Source organism: Mastomys coucha, unplaced genomic scaffold (genome assembly GCF_008632895.1).
Source record: "Mastomys coucha isolate ucsf_1 unplaced genomic scaffold, UCSF_Mcou_1 pScaffold3, whole genome shotgun sequence".
NCBI classification, from domain to species: domain Eukaryota; kingdom Metazoa; phylum Chordata; class Mammalia; order Rodentia; family Muridae; genus Mastomys; species Mastomys coucha.
In genome coordinates, this window is record NW_022196909.1 from 70,792,738 (window position 1) to 70,817,266 (window position 24,529).

General features: G+C 35.9%; 1 protein-coding gene across 4 annotated transcripts in view; it reads left to right on the top strand.

The window, feature by feature from the left end:
* Positions 1 to 24,529, top strand: part of LOC116074322 (adhesion G protein-coupled receptor E4) — a 111,938-nt gene that overhangs the window by 63,186 nt on the left and 24,223 nt on the right. For all 4 annotated transcript variants that reach the window (XM_031346748.1, XM_031346750.1, XM_031346751.1 and 1 more), the window contains exons 10-15: positions 765 to 932; positions 3,149 to 3,352; positions 6,536 to 6,771; positions 9,356 to 9,422; positions 10,791 to 10,882; positions 12,752 to 12,932. In XM_031346748.1, the coding sequence (XP_031202608.1) occupies positions 765 to 932; positions 3,149 to 3,352; positions 6,536 to 6,771; positions 9,356 to 9,422; positions 10,791 to 10,882; positions 12,752 to 12,932 (948 nt within the window). The remainder of the gene's footprint in view (positions 1 to 764; positions 933 to 3,148; positions 3,353 to 6,535; positions 6,772 to 9,355; positions 9,423 to 10,790; positions 10,883 to 12,751; positions 12,933 to 24,529) is intronic.

A 24,529-nucleotide genomic window follows, 5' to 3' on the forward strand; every position in this document is an offset into this window, starting at 1 on the left:
ATTAAGTGTTATTGTTGTATACTAACATTTCAAATATATTAGATCTCCAAGATCATCACTAAAATTAAAGTGAGAAGTAATGGTTATGTTTAGTAGGTTGGATCTAGTAATTCATATATTCTGTATACTTCTTTGGGTATATACCACAACTTAAATATATACATTTTACTTGTGAATGACACCACAAGAAAGATGGAAATGAAGTACTAAGTCACATGTATACATCCATAAAGAAAAATACTTACCATGTAGAAACTTAGTTGGCAATAATATCATGAAACCTGTTGAACATCCTGAGAGTCAGAGGTAGAAAAGAGGAACTGGCCTTTTCCAAGATGATCCTGGAGAACTGGAGAAGACAAAGGGTCAGACTTCTTTCTTCAAGCAGTAGCTTATCGCCACCACATGGTGGTTTATTCTGTGAAAGAAAACAGTAAGTCAGTTCTGAGTCAATGCCCAGTGCAATGGAATGTACACAGAAATTGAGAACAAATGGTGAAACAAAAATCTAGGTGAGATGAAAGATGTGATATGTCCCCTCATATGCTTTCTCAATCAAGTATGTGTCAGATTAACCTAGATATAGAAGTTCCTAGGCTTGCAGGAAGGGCAGAGAGATCAGGAAGGGCAAGAGGTGAGTGAGATGAGATGGAAAGACAGTTGTTAAATCACATGCTAGCTAATGTCTCATATCTTAATTAAAGATAAATAAAAGCTGTCATATTGATACAAAAACATGTTCTTTTATATTGTTTTCTTTACAGCCCATTGACTCAAGAGCAGAACATCTCTGTGTCCATTGGGAAGGATCAGAGGAAGGGGGTAGCTGGTCTACTAAAGGATGCTCTCACGTGTATACCAATAATTCCTACACCATTTGCAAGTGTTTCCACCTGTCTAGCTTTGCTGTGCTCATGGCTCTATCCCATGAGGTATCAAGTTTCATAAGTCTCAAGCATGAAACTGGTGTTTGTTTACATATATATACATATGTGTATATATATATGTATATATATATATATATATATATATCCCAAAATTAAGGAGTTATATGGCTGTAGGTTTGATTAGAGATTATTATTAGAAAATCTGTAAGATAATGAGTGCAGTTTGGTTCCCCCTCTGATATCTCACTGATATTCTGTAGAATTATTGATCACCAAGGTTGATTTAACTGATCTGACTGATTAGAAATGTGGCCACTGAAGCTAAATGCTTTGCCTAAGATGCCAACATCCCATTTAGGACAACATGAATGTTTTTGTCAATTTTATTAGTTATTTTACTGTTTCTCTCATAAAATACTGTGACTGAAAGTGATATAAGGAAAAAGGTTCATTTGGCCATCTGGTTCCACAAAGGTACACTATCTATCATGACACAGAAAGAGTACTATCACAAGCAGAAGCTAGAAACTGAGAGATCAAATTTTTACACACAGGAAGTAGAGAATAAAAATGGGGACACAGTTGTAAACCCTCAAAGCCTTCCCAGAGTTGACTATACCCTCTGGAAAAACTGTACCCACAAGAGGTTCTATAACCTCCCAGGAGTACAACAACTGGAAATCAGTGTTGAAATACAGAGCTCATGAGGACATTTCACATCTGAACCTCCAGAAAGGTATATATCAGTTCCCTGATAAAATTACCAAACTCTCAAGAAATACTAGTAGTTGATTGTATAAATGAAATGGGAACAGTATGAATGGCAATATACAGAATATTACAAGTTTGGATATATAGGTCTTTTACTACCCCTAGAAGATTCTTAGAATGAGTTCAGAAAATACAGTTCATATTATTATAATTGAAGGGTAGTTAACCCTGGATATGACCTTTCTTCAGTAATTTAATTTCATGAATATTTTATAGTAACATATTAACTAAATTTTAAATCAAGCCATTGTGCTTATATGTCCTTGGAATATTCTTGGAATGACGGCAGAATACACACTCCACAGTCATTATAATTGAAGAACAGTTAATGCTGGGTATAACACCAGACCTTTCTTCAGTAATTCTATTTCATGAAGATTTTATAATAACAGAAAAAGAAATTTTTAAATGAAGTCATTTTAAATATATATTGGTTGAAACCTCAGATAGGTGGGTTAAGGAAAGTTGCACAAAATTCCACTGTTCCATAAGTATGCCTGGAATAAACATGATCAATCAAGGAAATACCTCAAATGTTGGTAAATGGAGGTGGTAGACCTTAAAGTTGCAGGGGACAATGGGATCTGGAATTGGAAGCATCATTTAACTTGCAAGATAGTTATATCCAAACTGCCTTGATTGAATCAAGCTGAAATATCTAGCCATTATCAAAGATTTGGCATCATTCTATAGAATCTTTAGATGTCAACAAAGCTTCAGGTAACTAAAGTTAAAAGAAACTCACCTACTGTCTTCTAGTCAAAGTGAAATAACAAAATTATCAAAGCTCTCATTTCATAAGAAATTTAAAAAAATACATTATTCTAGGGTGAAATGTAAGTGAAAATGGCCCAGGGAGATAAGTACAGATTTTTCTAAATAGCATGATTTTATAGTAAGAGAAAAAAGAAAATAATGTATTCAATTAATTCAAATAAGATAGTAGAACATCAGACAGATGGCTCACAGTGAAGCATGGAAAATATGACATAGTCTCAGATGCTGATCATACTTTCTAGCTTTGGAATAATAGACATTAGAGTTCTGGTGTGTAATTCAAAAGAATTTACATAATATTCCCAAGAGTGGTAGGTTATTCACAGATAGGAAATAGATGGTATACAGAGAGCTAAATATAACTATATTATTGACATTTGCAATGTTCCAACTCTCTATAGTCATAAGTGTTAGACATTTGGGTAACCTTATCTAATGTAGCTTTTAGTCTGTAATTTGGATTTGCATATCCCTGTTGCACTTTAGTCCACGTTTATGAAATATTTTACTATCCAATGGCTGTCATGCTACATATTTCTGCATTCATGTTTCATTTAGTTAATATTTACTCAGTGACTCTCATGTGCTAAGCACTAATCTCAAACTTTATGACACAACTAAAAAGAGGATCTCCAATCTCTTAGGCTTCCTACAGCTGATAGTAACTGCCATAACTGCATGTAGACTCTAAAGTATCCTTTTTTGGTTTATAGGACGATGCTGTGCTTTCTGCACTCTCTGTGATCACCTATGTGGGACTGAGTCTTTCTCTCTTGTGCCTGTTCCTGGCTGCCATCACTTTTCTCCTGTGCCGGCCCATTCAGAATACCAGCACTACACTCCACCTGCAGCTCTCCATCTGCCTTTTCCTGGCTGATCTCCTCTTCCTCACAGGCATCAACAGAACTAAGCCTAAGGTTAGTGACTTAATAAAATTACTTCATCGTCCTAATCATTCATAGCTGTCACATCCTTAACAAGTATGAAGAGAGAATCATCAGTAGAGATGTTGGGAGAAAATGCAGGAAGAAAATTTCAGCTTTCTTTCTATATAGAATTGAAGGAATATGTATAGTTGGTCATTTTGGAATCAATAATATTACTAGCAATAATGTTACTCTACAGTGTCATTTGTGTTGGTGGTGTCTTAGTTTAGCTCATGGACATGAATGTACACATGTGAGCAGTAATGTGCATGAATACAGCAGTCAGAGCAAAGTGTCAGACTGTTTCTCTATTGTACTCTCATTACTGCCTTGGTCCATAGTCTCTTACTCAATCTGATGCTTCCACTTTCACTAGGATGGCTCGCCAGACAGTTTTGTTGATATATGTCCCTCCTTTGCCCCATAGTGCTGGGCTTGAAGCCACATGAAAACATGTCCAACTTTCATTTATTTTTCTTGGCATTTGAACACATACACTCATGTTTTCAAAGCAAGTGGTCCTACTCATATTTCATATTTCATATCATCTCAAGATAGATGTAAACAAATAGGTTTAAAGTATCTCAGTTATTTTCCTACATGCTAATGGTGCATTTGTTACTGTCAGCACACAGCCTCAATGTCCTCCTTTAAGCCTAAAGGGAAAAGTTTAAAATACAACATACTCTTGGAGGGGAAATATATATGGATAAAACCAAGAGTGCATAGAATCTCCTTTCGTATTCTCTTTCTTAGAGTACTCACACTTCACGACAGCAAACTTTAAGGTATACTGAGTAATATGGCCCTATGTTTGGAAGATCTTGCACCACTACAAGACTCCAGAATCAGCAGCAGAATAGAGGCTTGAAGTGACTGACTGTAGATTTGCCATATTGATCAGCAACTCTAAAACTCTTCATTCTAATTGCTGTTTGAACTTGTTGAAGTGAATTCTCACTTTAACAATGTGGAAAAATAAGTAATTATTGAGTCCTATTCATGGACAAATTTCTATATTGATTCTGCACAGAGTGGATTTTTTAGATCTCAAAAACATATTATTATAATTATGTTATGGGTTTAGTGCTTGAGTGTATACCACCAAACCCAGTTGATGATGACTTAATGAAAAATATAAAAATTATAAAGGTGGATCCTTGTAGCATAGAACAACACTGGCAATAATTAAATGAAAACTTCAAATTACCAGCAGAAAAAATCCATTTTATGTGTGCATGTATGTGATGTTTTAATATCCATTGAGATAATGACATTTTTAGGAGCTTGTTTTTATTATATGGCCATAACTGTCCATTGTATGATTTAGCATATGCTGGTTACCCATTTATCATGTGGAAGAATGAGTGGTTGTTTCTGTCTTTTACCAGTTGTACTTAAAAATAATACAAATGTTGCTGACAACAATTCCCTTAAATAACAATATGTAGTTATCTCAGACAAGATTTTTTGGTACAGTTAAGGCTAAGTATGGTAAATATCTTTATTTTTATTCACAATTTCTGACAATTTTAAGAGTTACCTTTGATTTTGAACCATTCAAATTGAGAAAAAAAGATCATCACTTTTCTGAACAATTTCTCTATACTATCTCCATCCTGTTCTAGTAATTTATATTGCTGTCCTCATGTCTTATATATTTACAAAATTGTTTAATGTATTTATTTACTGTATGTGTATATTTATACATGGTCCATATGTAAAAGTCAGAGGACAACTTGCCATATTTACTTTCTCTCTTTATATCATGTGGGGTCTAGTAGTCAAACTAAGTTTTTCATGATTACAGGTAGATATCACTAGCTGTGAGAAATCCTTTTTGACTCAAGTAGTTGAGTATCATTTAAACAGTATCTCATCTACCTTTATCTCATTTTGTGTATATTTCATACCATATTTTGTATGTATGCTTCACATCTCTAAAATTTACATTGTTTTTTCCATCCAGCTTTTGTATCATACAATTTAATTGTGGTCATCACAGTTTCGTCTACAATCTTAATCATCAATTAATAAGTCAGGAAAGTAACTGGAGACATTTAAGACCATTTGATGCTCCTGCAGAAGACTTAAATTTGGTAGCTAGCACTCTCATGGCAGCTCACAGCTGTCTGCAACTTTATTTCAAAGAGATCCAATAATTTCCTTTTGCATTAGAGGCCTCAGATACATACATAAGGAGGCATAAATATTGCCCACATATATAATAAATACAGGAAACCACTCATAAATGTAAAATGAGAATTATTCTGTAAAACAAATTAGTCCAATAAATTCTTGAACTCTGAAATGAGTAAATTCAATTGTCACAGAAGTTTAGTGACTTCAATTCAGTGAATGAAATCATTTTATTCTTTATCTTCTTCACATGCACACACAGAGTAACAATAACAACAAAGATGATATTAAAGAAATGTTACAGTTATAGCTAAAAAATATTTTTAATACTTAGGATCAAAAATGAATATACCTCTTAAAACTCAATTTTCTAATATTTATTTCTATTATCATATTATTTATGATATGTAAGTCTGGTTTACATCCACTGAAAGTGATGAAATCTCATCTTGAGAGGACATTTATTATATTTATATAGCACTAAATAGTGCTACATAAATAGTAGTGGATGTTTTTGTCTAGGGGCTCATTATCATTTCCTCTAAACACAGGTACTGCAACAAAAATTTGATAAACATTGCTTTTTGCCTTTTATCTAAGACTCATTCAACTAGGGAAAATAATATCAAGATGGAAAAAGAGCCACTCAATGTTCATTTTCAAGTGCCCAGCATAAAAGATTCCCTATAAATTCCACTGAAGATCTCCAGGAGGCAGCAAAGAATATTTGTCTTAAAGTTATGTTTAAAGTTCTGGGGAAATGAAGTATGGATCTAGGAAACCTTCTGCATTACTAATTTGAGGCATGCACTGGTAGCATTAGCTCCTTGGCATTTTCTGATGTGATTTACTATTCATGTGGAAAGTAAATTTTAATGGCCATGTGGTACTCCCTCAAAGTATACTGTTTCCAAGCAAAATGTCACAGAATCCTGTTGTGGTACCACACCAACATCCAGAAAAAAAAATAGGTACTGAGAATTGGATCAGGCACAGCTGACATCTGCCCCACACTCTTTTTATTCTCCCTTCCAGGTGCTGTGCTCCATAATAGCGGGAATGTTGCACTATCTCTACTTGGCTTCCTTCATGTGGATGTTTCTGGAAGGGCTACACCTTTTTCTTACTGTGAGCAATCTCAAAGTGGCCAACTACAGCAACTCAGGCAGATTCAAGAAGAGGTTCATGTATCCTGTAGGATATGGGCTTCCTGCTTTTATTGTTGCTGTATCTGCAATATCTGGCCACAGGAATTATGGAACATACAACCAGTAAGAATAGTGTATGTGTGTGTGTACCCGAAGAAAATGTATAAATGTAACTTTAGCATCATAATTTTCATCAGAAAACTAAGTTTATACGTTTTGTATTGTTATGAAAACCAAGAACATTTGTATTGTTATGAAAACCAAGAACATTCATTTTGTATTGTTATGAAAACCAAAAACATATATATATATATATATATATATATATGTTTGAAACAATAGACATAGTTTTTAGTTACTGATGCCTTGTTTCTTTGAGACATGGTCTCATGCATCCCAGGCTGGAGTTGAACGTTGTCCATAATGTCCCTGAGCTTCCTATCCTCCTGGTTCCACCTCCTGGATACTTTCAGCTCCACACTGAGTTTGTGCAGTAGTGATGGCATAACCAAGTCTGTCTGTATCTAAGATACACATTCTTACAGCTGGTTCCCATATTTTCTAATTCTTAAAACCATAATCTAACTGAAACCTTCAGTAGATATCTCTGGTGTTTTATTTCATGGAGAATTTTGGTAAAATAAGAAGTCCTTTTACAGACATGTCTACAAATATATATTGAATATATATATTGAAAACAACTTCAAGAAAATATGGAATAGTTAAAGCAATCCCACAGTCCCCAGTTAAAATCAGATGTGTTGTATTCTTTAGGAACCTCAAACAGTAGGTAAAGATTAAGATAATTTCCTTGAATGACAATAACAATGAGGAGAAAAATACCGACTACCAAAAGCTGGTCTGTTGTTCATGTAGCTCTCAACATGACTCTATGGAGAGGGACTTTCTTTATTCCATTGATAGAGATATGAGGATAATTGTAATTCATGTATTTATGAAAGGTGAGAGCTGAAAGGAAAACAAATAAAAAGACTCAAAGCTACATTATGAAGCATAATGAATTTCTGTCTTTTTAAAAATTTTCCAAATCTCTCCTCTCAGCAGTTAGTTGAATTGACTATCATTTTGATAGTGTTGAGTTACAAACTTTGTTATACCTATGATAGAATGTCATCCACATTAACAATCTTGCACTCAGAGATATGCTTAGTGTGAGTCTTCCACTCATCCAGAATGATGGCACAGCATGAATACTAGAAAAAATTGGGAACAGGCAAACTGTTTCAATAAAAGACCAAATATTAATTTTCTTAGCTTTTCAGACCAAATAGCCTCTTTACCAATCACTCTAAATCATACTTCTATAGCTATATCAGTCATTAATAATATGTAAAGTAAGGTGTTGTAAAAATTAATCTCAGATCAGGATCTCTACACAATCTTTATTTATTCAGTTCCCAGATAAATGAAACACAAATTTTATATTTAAAACAAGCATTTAATGCACTTGAGCTAGGCAGACATCTACCCTTCAACTATTTGAGTTCACTTACCTCTCAATAGTCTGAGGTATAAATTTGTATGTTTTATCTGAACTGCTCTTCGCATTGATTTACTGTCTTTCATGGCAAAGTTTTCATAACTCACCTACCATATGGTGACTTTTCTACTCTCCGTCTTCTATCCCCACTAGTCTTTCTCCTCCAACACTAAGCCCAGAAATCCCAAACTCTGCTTATCATAATTCTGCCCAGTTGTAGGCATCATTATTCAACAACCAGGGATAACGAGGAGGTGGGGACAAGGTTGTGTAGCATCAGTCATGTCTACTTGCAGATTCGTTCTTCCATGGGAGCAACCTGACCTTGGAGGGCAGTATTTATCCTCATAACACATAGAAAAGACAAAACTTCAACAGGAAAGAGTGCAGCTGAGTCCCAGTAAAGCTTATATACAAGATATAAGTACTTTGCAGTTTTCAATCCAAGGAGACAACTTCTGAGTAGAATTTTCTTGTATCCTAAGTATTATCTGTTGCACAATATAGTTATCAGATCCATAGTGATCTGTCCAGACTCAGTTATTGACATTTTCCATGACAAAATATGACAATCTTCAAGAAATAGAGTAATTTTACATAAAATATTTAATTTTCATTGTTTGATGTAGCTTACAGTTAACTATTGGTTTAACTGTCTTATGCCCACCCATGTCATTATAACAACTACATCTACTTAGATTAACTTTTGCTCCAAACATTTATGTGCATATCACCCTACTTAAACTATATCATCTACAGTTTATAGATGAGAAAATTCACAAGTGACAATAGAAGTTTAAAACAAATGGAGAAGTGTCCATGTTTACATAGAGACAATCTTCCCAAGATTTACATTTTACAAAAATTTGTTCTAAATCTTCAAAACATTCAAAACATCACAAAAAGTTTTCTTGTGGAAATTAGAGAAATTACCAAGTTTATTTGGAAAAATGGCAGCTACTAAGTTTAAAGTGTCTCATTGCTTCACAAGTTATTTTACCTTTTCCATGTTTTGATCACTTCCTACTTCATACTTGGCAAAGCTGATCCTCAGTGCACCCAGCATGTGTCAGACAAGAAAGCCTTCTGAAATTCAGTTTGGAATTATTGGTTCCACACAGCTGCAGATCATACTCTAAGGCCTGGTGTACAGTTCTCTTTCTTCAATAGTGACAGAGACTGACAATTCCTATCTTCTGAACACAGTTGCTGGCTCAGTCTTCATAGAGGATTCATCTGGAGCTTCTTGGGGCCAGTGGCAGCCATTATCTTGGTAGGTGACTAATACTTGTGAGTATGCCTACATTCAGATGACATAGAATAGTATGCACATTTTATTAAATGTTAAAGGAGAACTAAAATGAAGAAGTATAGACAGATCTAAGTCTGAAAGCCTTTTTTCCTGAGTATATGCTTATCTTCCAAATTTATTTTTGAGAAATTTACATATATATAAAAGGGACAATGGTCCTATTTACTCCTTATTTATTCTCTCCAACTCTTTGCAATGTCACATCCTCTTCCTTTTTAAGATTACCAAATGAGTTAAACTAGGATGTGTTATATGTGCATCAGTTTGTGTCCAGCAGTGCAATCATGGATACCCTATCAGTGGCCATAGGCAAAAAGATAGTGAGTCTTTTTCTTCTACTAACTATTTAAGTCAGTCATTCCTCAGTTGGGTTGGCACTTCAAGCATTCCTTCCTCACCCAAGCTCGGATTTTATGTTGTTTAATCTTGAGAGTGTTTTGTGTGAATATCTATGGTGCCTGTGAGATCATGAGCAAAATAAACTTGCCATATATAGAAGACAGCATTTTCCAGTATCTCTTCTCATCTATCAGCTCCTACATTCATTCATGTGTGTGTGTGTGTATGTACCCATCATAGATTGTTTTTAAAGCCCTAAATTTGCTAATTGATATTTGCTTCAGAAAATATTAAATGTACATCCATCTACTGTACAAGATATGTTCTTGGATTTCTAAATTTTTAATCAATAGCTTTTGCCTAGGTCAGTGTCTTAAGGTTTACTGCTATAAAGATCAATATTTGACCAAGGCAAATATTATAAAGGCAAACATTTAATTGGAGCTACCTTACATTTTCAGAGATATAGTCCATTATTATCATGGCAGTCTGCAGGGAGACTGGTGCTGGAAAAAACCAGATGTCTACATCTTGATCTGAAAGAAGTCAGGAGGAAACTATATTTTGAATCGTATGGAGCCTGCACATAGGAGAACTTAAGTCCCACCTATGCACTGTCACACTACCTTCACCAAGGCCATGACTCCTCCAATAAGTCTACACCTCCTACGAATGCCATTCACTATGGCCAAGCATTCGAACACATGAAACTATGGGGACCAAACCTATTCAAACCACCACTGCCATTAATGAACAATAACCTTCCATTTTCATAATGTCCTATTTTTAATAAAAACTACTGAAAAATATCAAAAATGAGGGCAGCTATAATTTTATTGTGGGTTGTACACAATACTTCAGAGAATGTGCATAGAAACTATAGGAAGTCTGAATTTTTGCCAAATTATTCTCAGATCCAACACAAGTTGTAGTGTGTGAAAAAAGATCCTGAAGTGATTTCCAATTCATTTCCTCATGCCATTTCCACAGATAAACCTGGTGTTCTACTTTCTAATTATATGGATTTTGAGAAGCAAACTTTCTTCTCTCAATAAAGAAGTTTCTACACTTCAAGACACAAAGTAAGAATGTAGTGGAATCAGCTGTTCTCATTGCAACATTTTCTAGAGGAGAAATACTTATTGGAAAATACGATAATGAGTCTTACTGAAGTTCATAGATAGAGCTCCTAGCTTCTATTCTCAGACCAACAGACAAACGCATAAAATCATACAAAAGTATAAATCAAAATTCTCCATACTAAACCCCTGGGCATAACCAGGAACATGGAATAGAAGAATGGAGAAAAGTATATATTACTATTAAGCCAATGCAGTCTTTTAATTATGTACTATGGATATTTTGTTATTTCATTATTGATATAATATTGTTTCTGTGAAATATATACCAAGAGCTTTGTCTTAATTTATTTTCCTGTTGCTGTGGCAATATACACTGACAAATACCTATTAATGAAGAAAGGGTCTTTTTATCTCACTGGTCTTGAACTTTGTATAGCACAAATTGAGGGATGGTCAAGGCAAGTAGAGATTGAAATACTTTGCTATACAGTATCCACAACTGGAAAGAAGATGGTGATGAATACATGAATATATACATATTCCTTTCTACATCTTATGTAGTGCAGCATTCCAGCTCTGGGGTTTGATACTGTGACATGGGGCAGAACATCCCTCCTCAGTTAATATAATAACAACAGTCCTTCAAAGATATTTGCAGAGATTAACCTTAATCTCAATATTCCCTCACAGATATGCTCGGAAGCAGGCCATTTAAGTGATTCTAGGTTCTGCCAAGTAGACATCAAATGTATCACTGTTCCATCCTTATTAACTTGATACTCAACCTCTTCACTTTTATACCATTACATTCTATGCCTGGTTCTCACAGCTTCATAGCCATATCATAATGGGGCATCTATGCAATCCAAATCAAAAGCCTGTAAAGACATTTATAGTTTCAACATAGTAAAGGGACTGGAGAGATGGTTCAGCAGTTAAGAACACTGACTGCTCTTCCAGAGGTTCTGAGTTCAATTCCCAGCAACCACATGGTGGCTCACAACCATTTGTAATGGGATCCGATGACCTCTTCCAAAAAAAAAAAAAAATACTATAGTAAAACTTCAAGTTTTAGTACATACATTCAAAATTTCTTAGTTATGTACTGTTATTATTTTTCTCTTATTCTTCTTTTATGCATTATGTCCTGTCCTTCCTTCCACTCCTCTAAGTCCCTACCCACATCTCACTTCTCCCCCAGATTCACTTCTCTGTTTCCCTTAAAAATGAAAATTTCCCAATAATCTTGGCACAAATCCTCATATCAAGGCTGGACACAGAAACCCAATAGGTGCAAAAGGGTCTTAGGATCAGGCAAAAGAGTCAGAGATGCCTTCTATTTACATTGTTGGTAGTCCAGCAAAACCACCAAGTTATATAGCCAAAAAATATATGTGGAGGATCATACAAGGTATGTTCATTGTTCACCTAGTATTTGGCTGTGAGTCTCTGCATCTACTTCCTTCGGTTTCTGGATTATGCCCAACTGATGATGATTGGGCTAGATACTGATCTATGACAGTAGTAGAAAATCATTAGGAATCATTTTATTTACTTTTTGCCAGTCTTGTTTGGTTCTATCCTGGGTCTTTGGGCTGTCCTACCTATGACAAACCAGGAAGTGTTCGTTTTGTGGTGTAGGCCTCAGTTGGACCAATCATTAGTTAGCCACTTCCGCAAGTTCTGTACTACCATTACCCCAGCACATCTTGTATGTAAGGCAGGTATATTTTTAATTAGCAAAATATTTCTAAAAATTAATAACCTAACACATGAAAAACATGCAGTTTCCAGCAATTTAAATTAACTGGCTTTAACTTAAAGCCTGATGGACTGTCATTAACTTTGTTATCATTGTTTTTTTAACAGGATTATGACATTTAAAGCCATTGTTCAGTTATTTGTATTGGGATGTTCTTGGGGCATTGGCTTATTTATTTTCATTGAAGTTGGGAAGACAGTGAGATTGATCGTTGCGTACCTGTTCACCATCATCAATGTCCTCCAGGGTGTTTTGATATTTCTGGTACATTGTCTGCTTAATCGCCAGGTAAGGCTGTGTCAAATCTCACAAACCTAGATCCAAAAGTGTCTAGAACAAGATACCATATTCTTTTTTCACATTTCAATTTTGAAATTTTCATTTATTTATGATAGTTTTAAGTTTTGCCTAGATAAAGCATACAATGTGTTTCATATCTAGTCAGCATCTAAGCATACATCTTAGAGACGTGTCAAGATGAGGTGGATCATTCTCAAATTAATAAAGGGTTCGTTATTGTCAATTTTTAAATCATGGTGGCATAAAAAACATAAAATTTGTTTTTCATTCATGTTATGTAATTGACATTTGATTGGCTTAATATTTATGAAATGAAAAAGACTTCACTTGACAGTGGTTTGGGCTGGCATTATGAACACATGTGATATTGTCTGGTATCAAATGGGAAGGAGATCATATATAAATCATACCTTAAATCTTGAAACTTACACATAGTACTTATAGATTTCTGTATACTTCTGATTAATCAAAGCAAAGTTCATTATCAAATTTGAGTTCACTATGAAGGGGATGAACAATTTCCTGTATTTTAGAGAGGGATAAAATGATATTCAGTACAACCTACCTCACTTCCAGTTCATTTTGTGACTACAAAGATTATGCATATTCTTTCTGAGTCTACTTTATCCTCTGGAATTATTGCAGCATCTTACTTTGAAGGGCTCAGAATATATAACAAAGTACAGTGAAAACCAGTAGCACACACATTACTTTTGTTAGTGTTGTTGTAGTTATAATTTATTATCTCTTTGCAACCTCCTTTGGTGGCCTCTCTGTTTGTTCATTTGTTTACTACCGAATGTAAAAAATAACAACAGCCAAGGTGCTAACACAATAGGTACATTGTCATCACAGTTCATTGATTTCAGTTCATTTAATTCTGGAGATATGAGTCTTGTGTGATATTTACATAGAAGTGTTCTTCTTTCCCTGCTTGGGAAGAGCTTGTTGGAAAAAGCCCCATCAGTATGATATGACTGCAACCTTTTAACTTAAAAAGAAAAACCTTACCCTGTTTTGGTTGGCTTCCAAGAGATTTTTCCTCCCAAGGGAATATACTGCTCTTGGTAAGGTTACTAATAAATGACTCACTCTTCAAGTTCCTTCTCCCCAATGTTGGACATCTTGGATAAGGTCACCTCCATTGAGTCCTTAGGGTCTCTCACCTTCCAGGTCTCTGGATGAGGTCACCTCCATTGAGTCCTTAGGGTCTCTCACCTTCCAGGTCTCTGATACATTCTAGAGGGTACCCCAGATCCCACGCCCAGAGGCTGCTTATATCCGTTCATTCTATTGGCCCTGTGGGCTTCTTTCCAGTCCTCCACCTACATACTGATCCTGTTTCCATTTCTCTTCCCAATCACCTCTTTTGCCCAGCTCTCTCCACTCTTGATTATTTTGTTTCTCCTTCTAAGAGGGACTGAATCATGTTTACTTGGGCCCTTCTGCTTGTTAAACTTATTATAGTCTTTGTGTTGTATCCTAGGTATTCTGTACATTTTTGCTAACATACACTTATCAGTGAGTTCATACCATGAATGTCCTTTTGGGTCTGAGTTACCTCACTCAGTATGATAATTTTTAGTTTCATTCATTTGCCTAGAAAATTCATGATATCTTTGTTTTTATATAGCTTAATATTATTCCATTATGTAAATCATCCACATATTCTATGTCCATTTTTCAGTTGAGAGACATCTGGTTGTTTCCAGTGTCTGGTTTTTACAAATAATTCTGCAATGAACATGGTGGAACAGATGTTCTTGTGGTATGGTGGAGCATCTTTTGGGTATATCCCCAAGAGTTGTATAGCTTAGGTATTCAGCATGCGCTGTCATTTGAGTTTTTGATCTTAGCCCTTCTGACTGGTGTGAAGTAGAATCTCGGAGTCATTTTGATTTGCATTTCCTGATGACTAAGGACTTTGAACATTTCTTTAAGTGCTTCTCAGCCATTTGAGATTCTTCTTTTGTGAATTCTCTGTTTATTTCTGCATCCCATTTTTTTATTTTAATTTGGTTATTTGATTTTTGGAGGACAACTTTTTGAGTTCTTTATATATTTTAGATATTGGCACTCTGTCTGATGTAGGGTTAGTGAAGATTATTTCCCAATCTGTAGGTTCCTAATTTGTCTTATTGGTGGTGTCTTTTGTCTTAAAGGAGCTGATCAGTTTCATAAAGTCCCATTTATCAATTGTTGATCTTATAGCCTGAACCACTGGTGTTCAGTTCAGGAAATTTCCCTGTGTCAATGAGATTGAGGCTCTTTCTTAATTTCTCTAATATTCAATTTATAGTATCTGGTTATATGTTGAAGTCCTTGATACATGTGGACATAAGCTTTGTGCAAGATGATAAACATGAATCTATTTTAATTCCCTGACCTACAGAACACCAGTAAAAACAGCACCATTATTGAAGATGCTTTCTTTTATCCACTGTATGATTTTGACTTCTTTGTCAAAGATCAAGTGTCCATAACTGTGTGGATTTACTTCTGGGTCTTTGATTCTATTTCATTGATCAACGGGTCTGTCTATGTACCAGTACCATGCAGTTTTATCACTATTGCTTTGTAGTACAGCTTGAGTTCAGGGATGGTGATTTCCCTGGAAGTTCTTTTATCATTGAGAATTGTTTTGAACATCCTGGTGGTTTTTTGTCCATGTGAAGTTGAGAATTGCTATTTCTATGTCTATGAAGAACTGTATTGGAATTTTGATGGGGTTTGCATTGTGTCTGTAGATTCCTTTTGGTAAGATGGCCATTTTTACTATGTGAATCCTATCAATCCATGAGCATAGGAGATCTTTCCACCTTCTGAAGTCTTCAATTGTTTTTTTACAAGAATTTGAAGTTCTTGTCATACAGATCTTTTGCTTGCTTGATAATAGTGTCACCAAGATGCATCAAGATGTATTATAATAATTGTGGCTATTGTGAAGGGGATTGTAATTTCTTTCTCAGCCTGCTTGTCTTTTAAATAAAGGAAGGCTATTGATTTGTTTTAGTTAGGTTTATATCCTGCCACTTTACTACAGCTATTTATCTGCTGTAGGAGTTCTCTGTAGGGAATTTGTTGGAAATGTGGGGTCCACTTACATATACTATCATAGCATCTGCAAAAGGTGATACCTTGACTTCTTCCTTTGCAATTTTTATCATCTTGATCTCCTTTTGTTGTATAATTGCTCTAGCTAGAAATTTTATTACTATATTGAATAAACAGGGAGAAAGCAGGCAACATTTTGTCTTCCCATATATTAGTGGGTTTGCTTCTGGTTTCTCTCTATTTAGTTTGATGTTGGCTGTTATTTTGCTATATATTACTTTTATTATGTTTGGCTATGTGCCAGAAATTGCTGGTATCTCCAAGACTTTAACATGAAGGTGTGTTGCACTTTGTCACAGGCAACTTCAGCATCTGATGAGATGACCAAGTGGTTTTTTCCTTGAGTTTATTACATGGTGTATTATGTTGATGAATTTTCATATACTGAACTTCCCTGCATCTCTGGGATGAAGCCTACTTGTTAATGGTGAATGATAGTTTTGATGTGTCCTTGGATCTGGTTTGTGAGAATTTTATTGAGTATTTTTTGTTTCATTATTCATAATCAAAATTGATCTGAAGTTCCCTTTCTTTGTTGGGTCTTAAAGGATTTAGGTATCAGAGTAACTGTGGCTTCATGAAATGAATTAGGTCATGTTCATTCTGTTTCTGTTTTGTGGAATACTTTGAGGAGTATTGGTATTAGCTCTTCTTTGAAGGTCTGGTAGAATTCTGCACTAAAACCACTTGGCCCTGAGCTTTTTTGGTTAGAAGGTTTTTGATGACTATTTTTATTTTCTCAGGTGTTATAGAACTGTTTACAAAGATTTTCTGATCTTGAATTAACTTTGGTATGTGGTATCTGTCTAGAAAGTCATCCATTTCATCCAGATTTTCCTGTTTTTTTTTTAATATAGGCTTTTGTAGTAAGATCTGATGAATTTTTTAGTTTCCTCAGTTTCTGTTGTTATATCTCCCTTTTCATTTCTAATTTGTTAATTTGAATACTAACCTCTGGTTAGTCTGGCTACAGGTTTATCTATCTTTTGATTTTCTCAAAGAACCAGCCCCTGGTCTTGTTGATTCTTTGTATAGTTATTTTTGTTTCTACTTGGTTGATTTCAGCCCAGAGTTTGATTATATCCTGCCACCTACTTCTCCTGGATGAATTTGCCTCTTTTTGTTCTAGAGCTTTCAGGTGTGCTGTTAAGCTGCTAGTGTATGTTCTATCTCCAGTTTCTTTTTTGGAGGCACTCAGAGCTATGAGTTTTCCTCTTAGCACTTCTTTCATTGTGTCCCATAAGATTTAGTATGATGTGCCTTCATTTTCATTAAATTTTAAAAAGTCTTTAACTTCTTTCTTTCTTTTTGAGCAGGTTATCATTGAGTAGAATGCTGTTCAGTTTCCATGTGTACATAGGATTTCCATTGTTTTTATTGTTATTGAAGACCAGCCTTAGTCTGTGGTGATCTGATAGGATGCATGGGATTATTTCAATCTTCTTGTACCTGTTAAGGCCTGCTTTCTGACCGATTACATGGTCACTTTTAGAGAAGGTATGATGAGGTGCTGAGAAGAAGGGATATTCTCTTGTTTTAGGATGAAATGTTCTATAGATAACTGTTAAATCCATTTGGTCCATAACTTTTGTTAATTTCACTTAATCTCTGTTTAGTTTCTGTTTCCATTATCTGTCTTTGTCGTGAGTGGAATATTGAAGTCTCCCACTATTATTCTGTGAGATACAATGTATCCTTTGAGTTTTAGTAAAGTGTCTTTTATTAATGTGAGTGCCCTTGCATTTGGAGCAAAGATGTTCATAATTGAGAGTTCATCTTGGTAGATTTTTACTTTGATGAATATAAAGTATCCTTTCTTATATTTTTTGATAACTTTTGGTTGAAAGTCAATTTATTCAATGTTAGAATGGCTACTTGGCTATTTTCTTGGTACCCTTTGCTTTGGAAAATTGTTTTATAGCCCTTTATTCTGAGGTAGTTCCTGTCTTTAACACTGAGTTGTGTTTCCGGTATGCAGCAAAATGCTGAATCCTGTTGATGTATCCAGTCTGTTCATCTATGTCTTTTTTATTGGAGAATTGAGTCCATTGATATTAAGAGATATTAGTGATTGTTGTTTCCTGTTATTTTTGTTGTTGGAGGTGGTATTATGTCTGTGTGGCTATCTTCTTCAGGGTTTGTTGAAATAATATTACTTTCTTGCTTTTTCTAGGGTGTAGTTTCCCTCCTTGTGTTTGAGTTTTCCATCTATCATCCTTTGAAGGGCTGGAATTGTGAAAAGATATTGTGTAAATTTAGTTTTGTCATGGAATGTCTTGGTGTCTCCATCTATGGTAATTGAGAGTTTTGCTGGGTGTAGTAGCCTGGGCTGGCATTTGTGTTCTCTTTGTTTCTGTATGACATCATCCCAGGACCTTCTAGCTTTCATAGTCTCTGGTGAGAAATCTGATGTAATTTTAATAGGTCTGCCTTTTATTTTACTTAAGCTTTTTCTCCTTTCTCTTTTAATATCCTTTCTCTTCTTTTGTGCATTTGATGTTTTGACTATTATGTGACAGGAGGAATTTCTTTTCTGGTCCAATCTATTTGGAGTTCTGTTGGCTTCTTGTATGTTTATGAGCATCTCTTTCTTTAGATTAGGGAAGTTTTCTTCTTTAATTTGTTGAATATATTTATGGGCCCTTTAAGTTGGGAATTTTCCTTCTCTTCTATACCTATTACCCTTAGGTTTGGTCTCCTCATTGCGTCCTGGGTTTTCTGGATGTTTTGGGTTTGGAGTTTTTTGCATTTTTGCATTTTCTTTGACTATTGTGTCAATGTTTTCTATGGTATCTTCTGCACCTGAGAATCTCTCTTCTATCCCTTGTATTCTGTTGGTGATGCTTACATCTATGACTCCTGATCTTTTTCATAGGTTTTCTATCTCCATGGTTGTCTACCTTTGTGATTTTTTTATTTATTCTATTTCTATTTTTGGATCCTGATTGTTTTGTTCAATTCCTTCACCTGTTTGGTTGTGTTTTCCTGTAATTCTTTAAGGAATTTTTGTGTTTCCCCTTTAAGAGTTTCTACCTATTTACCTGTATTCTCCTGTATTTCTTTATGGGAGTTATTGATGTACTTTTTAATGTCCTCTATCATCATCATGAGATGTGATTTTAAATCAGAGTCTTGCTTTTCTGGTGTGTTGAGCTGTCCAGGGCTCACTCTGTTGGGAGAATTGTATTCTGATGATACCAAGTAGCCTTGGTTTCTGTTGCTTATGTTCTTGCCCTTGCCTCTCACCATCTGGTTATCTCTGGTATTAGCTGGTTTTGCTGTCTCTGACTGTTGCCTGTCCCTCCTGTGCTTATAGGCTTATCAGCACTCCTGGAATCCCAGCTCTCTCCCAGTGGTATTTTGGTATGGAGAACTGTAGCACAAGATCAGCTATGGGCGCTGTGGCACAGGATCAGCTCCGGAGGCAGACAGAAACTGGAAGCTCCATTTTCATTTTTAATTTTGTTAATATGATAGTCTTCCTCTATCTTCTAGTTAGTTTGGTGAAGGGCTTGTTTGTCTTGTTGATTTTCTCAAAGGACTAACTCTTGATTTCCTTGATTCTTTGTATTGTTCTCTTTGTTTCTATTTTATTGACATCAACCCTCATTTTCTATGTTTCTTACTATCTACTCAACATGGTTGTGCTTTTGTTTGTTTGTTTGTTTAGAACTTTCTTTTGTGCTGTTAATTTGTTAATAAAGGATCTCCCCATTTTTGTGTATGCATAGTGCTATGAACTTTTCTCTTAGCACTGCTTTCATTGTGTCCCATAAATTTGCATGTGTTGTCACTCTTTTTCATTGAATTCTAGGAAGTCTTTAATTTATTTATTTCTCCTTAACCCAGTGGTCATTCAGTAGAAAATTGTTCAATTTCCATGAATTCGTAGGCTTTCTGTTGTTTCACTATTTCATAGTGTTGGATTTCACAAGATACAGGGTGCTATCTGTTGACAGATGCTTTGTGACTGAGTATGTGGTTCACTTTTGGGAAAGTACTGAATATTTCTTTTTGAAATTTCATTATTATTATTATTATTAATCCTTTTTTTACAGTCTGGACTTCATCCTCCTCCTCATCTGCCCCACAACTGTTCCCCATTCCATACCTCCTCCCCTGTCTCCAAGAGAATGACCCCACCCACCCCACCCCAAGCCTACCAGACCTCCCATACCCTAGGGCCTTGAGTCTCTTGGGGGTTAGGTCAATCTTCTCTCACTAAAGCCAGATCAGGAAGTTGGGAGCATCATATCAGCTGGTGTATGCTGCCTGGTTGGTGGCTCAGTGTCGGAGAGATCTCAGGCCAGGTCAGTTAAGACTGCTAGTTTTCCCATGGGACTCTGGTTGGTGGCTCAGTGTCGGAGAGGTCTCAGCCCAGGTCAGTTAAGACTGCTAGTTTTCCCATGGGACTCTGTTTGGTGGCTCAGTGTCGGAGAGGTCTCAGCCCAGGTCAGTTAAGACTGCTAGTTTTCCCATGGGACTGCCCTTCTCCACAGCTACTTCCAGCTTTCCTCTAATTCAACCATGGGGGCCCAGCTTCCATCAATTGATTGGGTGCTAGTATCTGCATCTGACTATTTCAGCTGTTTGTTGGGTCTCTCAGAAGGCAGCCATGTTAGGGTTCTGTTTGCAAGCACACCACAGGATCAGTATAAGTGTCAGGGTTTCAGACCTCCCGTTGAGCTGAAACACAATTTGGTTTTGTCACTGGACCCCCTTTCTCTCACATTCTTCTCCATTTTTGCTCCTGCAGTTCCCTCGGACAGGAACAATTCTTGGTCTGAGTTTTTTACTGTGGGATTGCAACCCCATCCCTCCACTTGGTGTCCTGTCCCTCCACTGGAGGTGGACCCTACAAATTTCCTCTCCCCACTGTAGAGTACTTCATCCAAGGTCCCTCCCTTTAAGTCCTGAGACTCCCACTTCCCAGGTCTCTGGTATGTTCTAGAGGTTCAGCCTAGGTCCCTCCTGCCTCCTGAGGTTTCCTGTTTACATTCTTTATGCTGGTCCTCAGGGCTTCAGTTCTGTTCCCCACTTCCCTTCCTGTCCCCTCTTCTACCCATGTTGCTCCCTCCCTCTGCCCCCTGTGACTGCATTCTTCTCTCTTCCAAGTGGGATTGAGACATCATCACTTGGGTCCTTCAGCATGTTACCCTTGAGTCTGTGGGTTGTTTCCTGGATATTCTGTATTTTTGGCTAATATTCAGTTATTAGTGAGTACATAGCATACATGTCCTTTGAGGTCTGAGTTATCCCACTCAGGATGATATTTTCTAGTTCTGTCTATTTGCCTGAAAAACTTCTGATGTCTGGAATAATACCTGAGTAATATTCCATTGTATAAATGAACCACATTTTCTGTATGCATTTTTCCATTGTGGGACATCTGGGTTGTTTCCAGCTTCTAGCTATCACATATAAGGCTACTATGAACATTATGGAATATGTGCCCTTGTGGCATCTTTTGTATAGCTGGGTCTTCAGGTAGATCTATTTCCAATTTTCTTAGGAACATCCAGATTGATTTCCAGAATGGTTGGGCCAGTTTGCAATCCCAACAGCAATGGAGGATGGTTCCTCTTTTTCCACATCCTCACCAGCATCTGCTGTCACCTGAGTTTTTTATCTCAGCCATGTATTAGGTTCATTTGAGTGAAAGCATCTGTTAACTCATTTGTTTGTCTATTAAATTTTTGTTTGGTTAAATAGTCCATTGGTGATGGGGTATCAAAGCCTTCTATTATTGTGTGGATTTGATATGTGGTTTAAGCTATAGTAATATTTCTCTTAAAAATGTGAGTGCCCTTGTATTTGGAGCATACATGTTCAGAATTGAGACATCATTATCATCTTGATGGATTTTTCTTTGGTGTGAATTTATTCCCTATCTCTCTTGATTAATTTCGGTTGTAATTCTATTTTTTTGTAATTCTATTTTGTTAAATATTAAAATGCCTATAATGGCTTGCTTCTTGGGTCCATTTGATTGGACAATCTTTTTTCAACACTTTTACATAATTTTAATCTTTGTTGCTGAGGGGTTTTTGTTGTTGTTGTTGTTTTAGTTTGGTTTTTGGTTTTTGGGTTTTTTTGTTTTGCTTTGTTTTGTTTTATGTAGCAGAACTGCAGATCCTGTTTTTATATATACTGTTAGCCTGTTTATTTTTAGTGGGGAATTGAGTCCATTGAGATTGATACCTATCAATGACCAGTGAAATTTTGTTGGTAGTGGTGGTAGAGTGCGTGCATGTGTATGTAAGTGTGTGTTTCTTTTCTTTTCTTTTGTTTTTGATGATGTGAGATTACTAATTGTCTGTGTTTTTATTATTATAGTTAAGCTCCTAGGACTGGAGTTTTCTTTTTTTTCCTTTGTATTTGTCAGGTTTCTCTAGAGTCACAGAACTTATGGGTAGTCTCTATATAGTAAAGGGATTTTTTGGTGACTTACAGTCTGTAGTCCAATTTTCCAACTATGGTCAGTAGCAGCTATGAATGGAAGTCCAAGGATCTAGCAGTTGCTCAGTCCCAGGTAAAAGCAGGCAAAGAAGAGAGAATCTTCCTTCTTCCAATGTCCTTATGTAGGTCTCTAACAGAGGGTGTAATGCAGATTAAATGTGTGTACTACCATGCCTGGATTTGGCACTTGCTTTGCCCCCAGATGACTTGAACTCAAAGATCTCTTTGTTGTTAGTCTCCTGGGATTCATAGCCACTATGCCTCAAGATCTCTATGCCAAGATCCAGGTCAGAAACTTGTATCTACCAGCCTCAAGATCAGGATCACAGGTGAGCCTTCCAACTCTGGATTGTAGTTCATACCAGATATAGTCAAGAAGACAACCAGGAATAGACACTAGATCCTTCTATAAGACTAAGTTTGTGAATACGTATTGTTTTTGGTTATTAAAAATTGATTTTATCATGAATGATCTTGGTTACTCCATCTATGGTTATTGAAAGTATAGATGGTTTTTAATCTGTGGCATCTTGAGTTTGGCAGACATTTGTCCAGGCCCCTCTGACTTTTAGCCTTTCTATTAAAAAGTTATGTCTTATTCTAACAGGTCTGCGTTTATATGTTATTTGCTGCTTTTTCCTTGTAGCTTTATTCTATTGCTATTTTCTGAATATTTAATGTTTTAAATATTATTATTATAAGTGTACTTCCTTTACTGTTACCATCTTTTGGTCCTCTGTAAGCTTCCTGTACTATTATAGGTGTTTTCTTCTTTTGGTTAGGAAATTATTGTTCTATGATTTTGCAGAAATAACTTCTGGGTCTGTAAGCTGAGAATCTTGTTCCATTTGTGTGATTCTGTGTAGTGTCTGCCCGCAGACCTTACACAATAGTGGATTGTCCTGGACTGGAGATGAACTGGACCTGTGAAAATAAGCGGGTGGGGAGCAAAGAGAAACGACACCAAGTAGATGTATCAAGGTGTACTTTACTTAAGGTGCAGTGTGTTTATATAGTAAAAGGCAAAAACAAAACCATAACAATCAGACTTTTAACATAAACAAGATAGCAGACACAGTGTCGTAAACTCTGTTTACAGCAGAAACTTTAAGTGTGAGTTCTGGCAGAAATTAGCTGAGTACCAGTCCTTTGATTGGAGCTGCAATGTCAGCGTTTCCGTTTCGCACCACAGGTGGGCAGCCTCAGCCCTCCTGTCACAGCATTCTTTCACTTTCGGAAACAGTGGAAACAGCGTCCAAGCAGAGGGGAGGGAGACCACAATTCTGAGGTTTGGTCTTTTCATATTTCATAATTTCCTAGATGCCGTGTGTCATAAACATGTTAAATCTAGCATTTTCTTTGACTGATGTGTCTGTTTCTTCCATTGTTACTTCAAGATCTGAGATTCTGTTTTTCATCCCTTATATTCTGTTGGTGAAGGATTGTGTTTGTAATTCCTGTTCATGTACCTAAGTATTATTTTTTTCCCAATTTTCCCCCAGTTTGTGTTTAATTTATTGCTCTTATTTTGATTTTCAGGTCTTGAGTATTTTTATTCATTTCTTACAATTGTTTTTGTTGTTGCTGTTGTTGTTTGTTTGTCTGATGGATGGATTTATTTATATCTTTCAACTGTTTGTGTTTTCCTGAATTTCCTTATCGGATTTATTCATTCCTTCTTATGGGCCACAATCATCTTCATAAAGTTGTTCTCAAGGTCTTTTCCTTCTTTTTTGTTGTATTGGAGTATATAGGGCTTGCTGTAGTAGGATATCTGAGTTTTGTTATTTTGCTTTGACAGTTCTTTCTTGTGTTCATACGTTGGCATCTAGATTTCTGTATTTGTGATAGTGAAAGGTTTCAGTACCACTTCCCAAATTTCTCTTTACTGGTTGTAGGATTTTTTCTGTTTGTTTGTTTGTTTTTATGGTTTTGGTTGGTTGGTTGGTTGGTTGGTTGGTTGGTCGGTTGATTTCTGTTTCCTCTCTCATCTTCTGCTCTGTGTAGTCTGG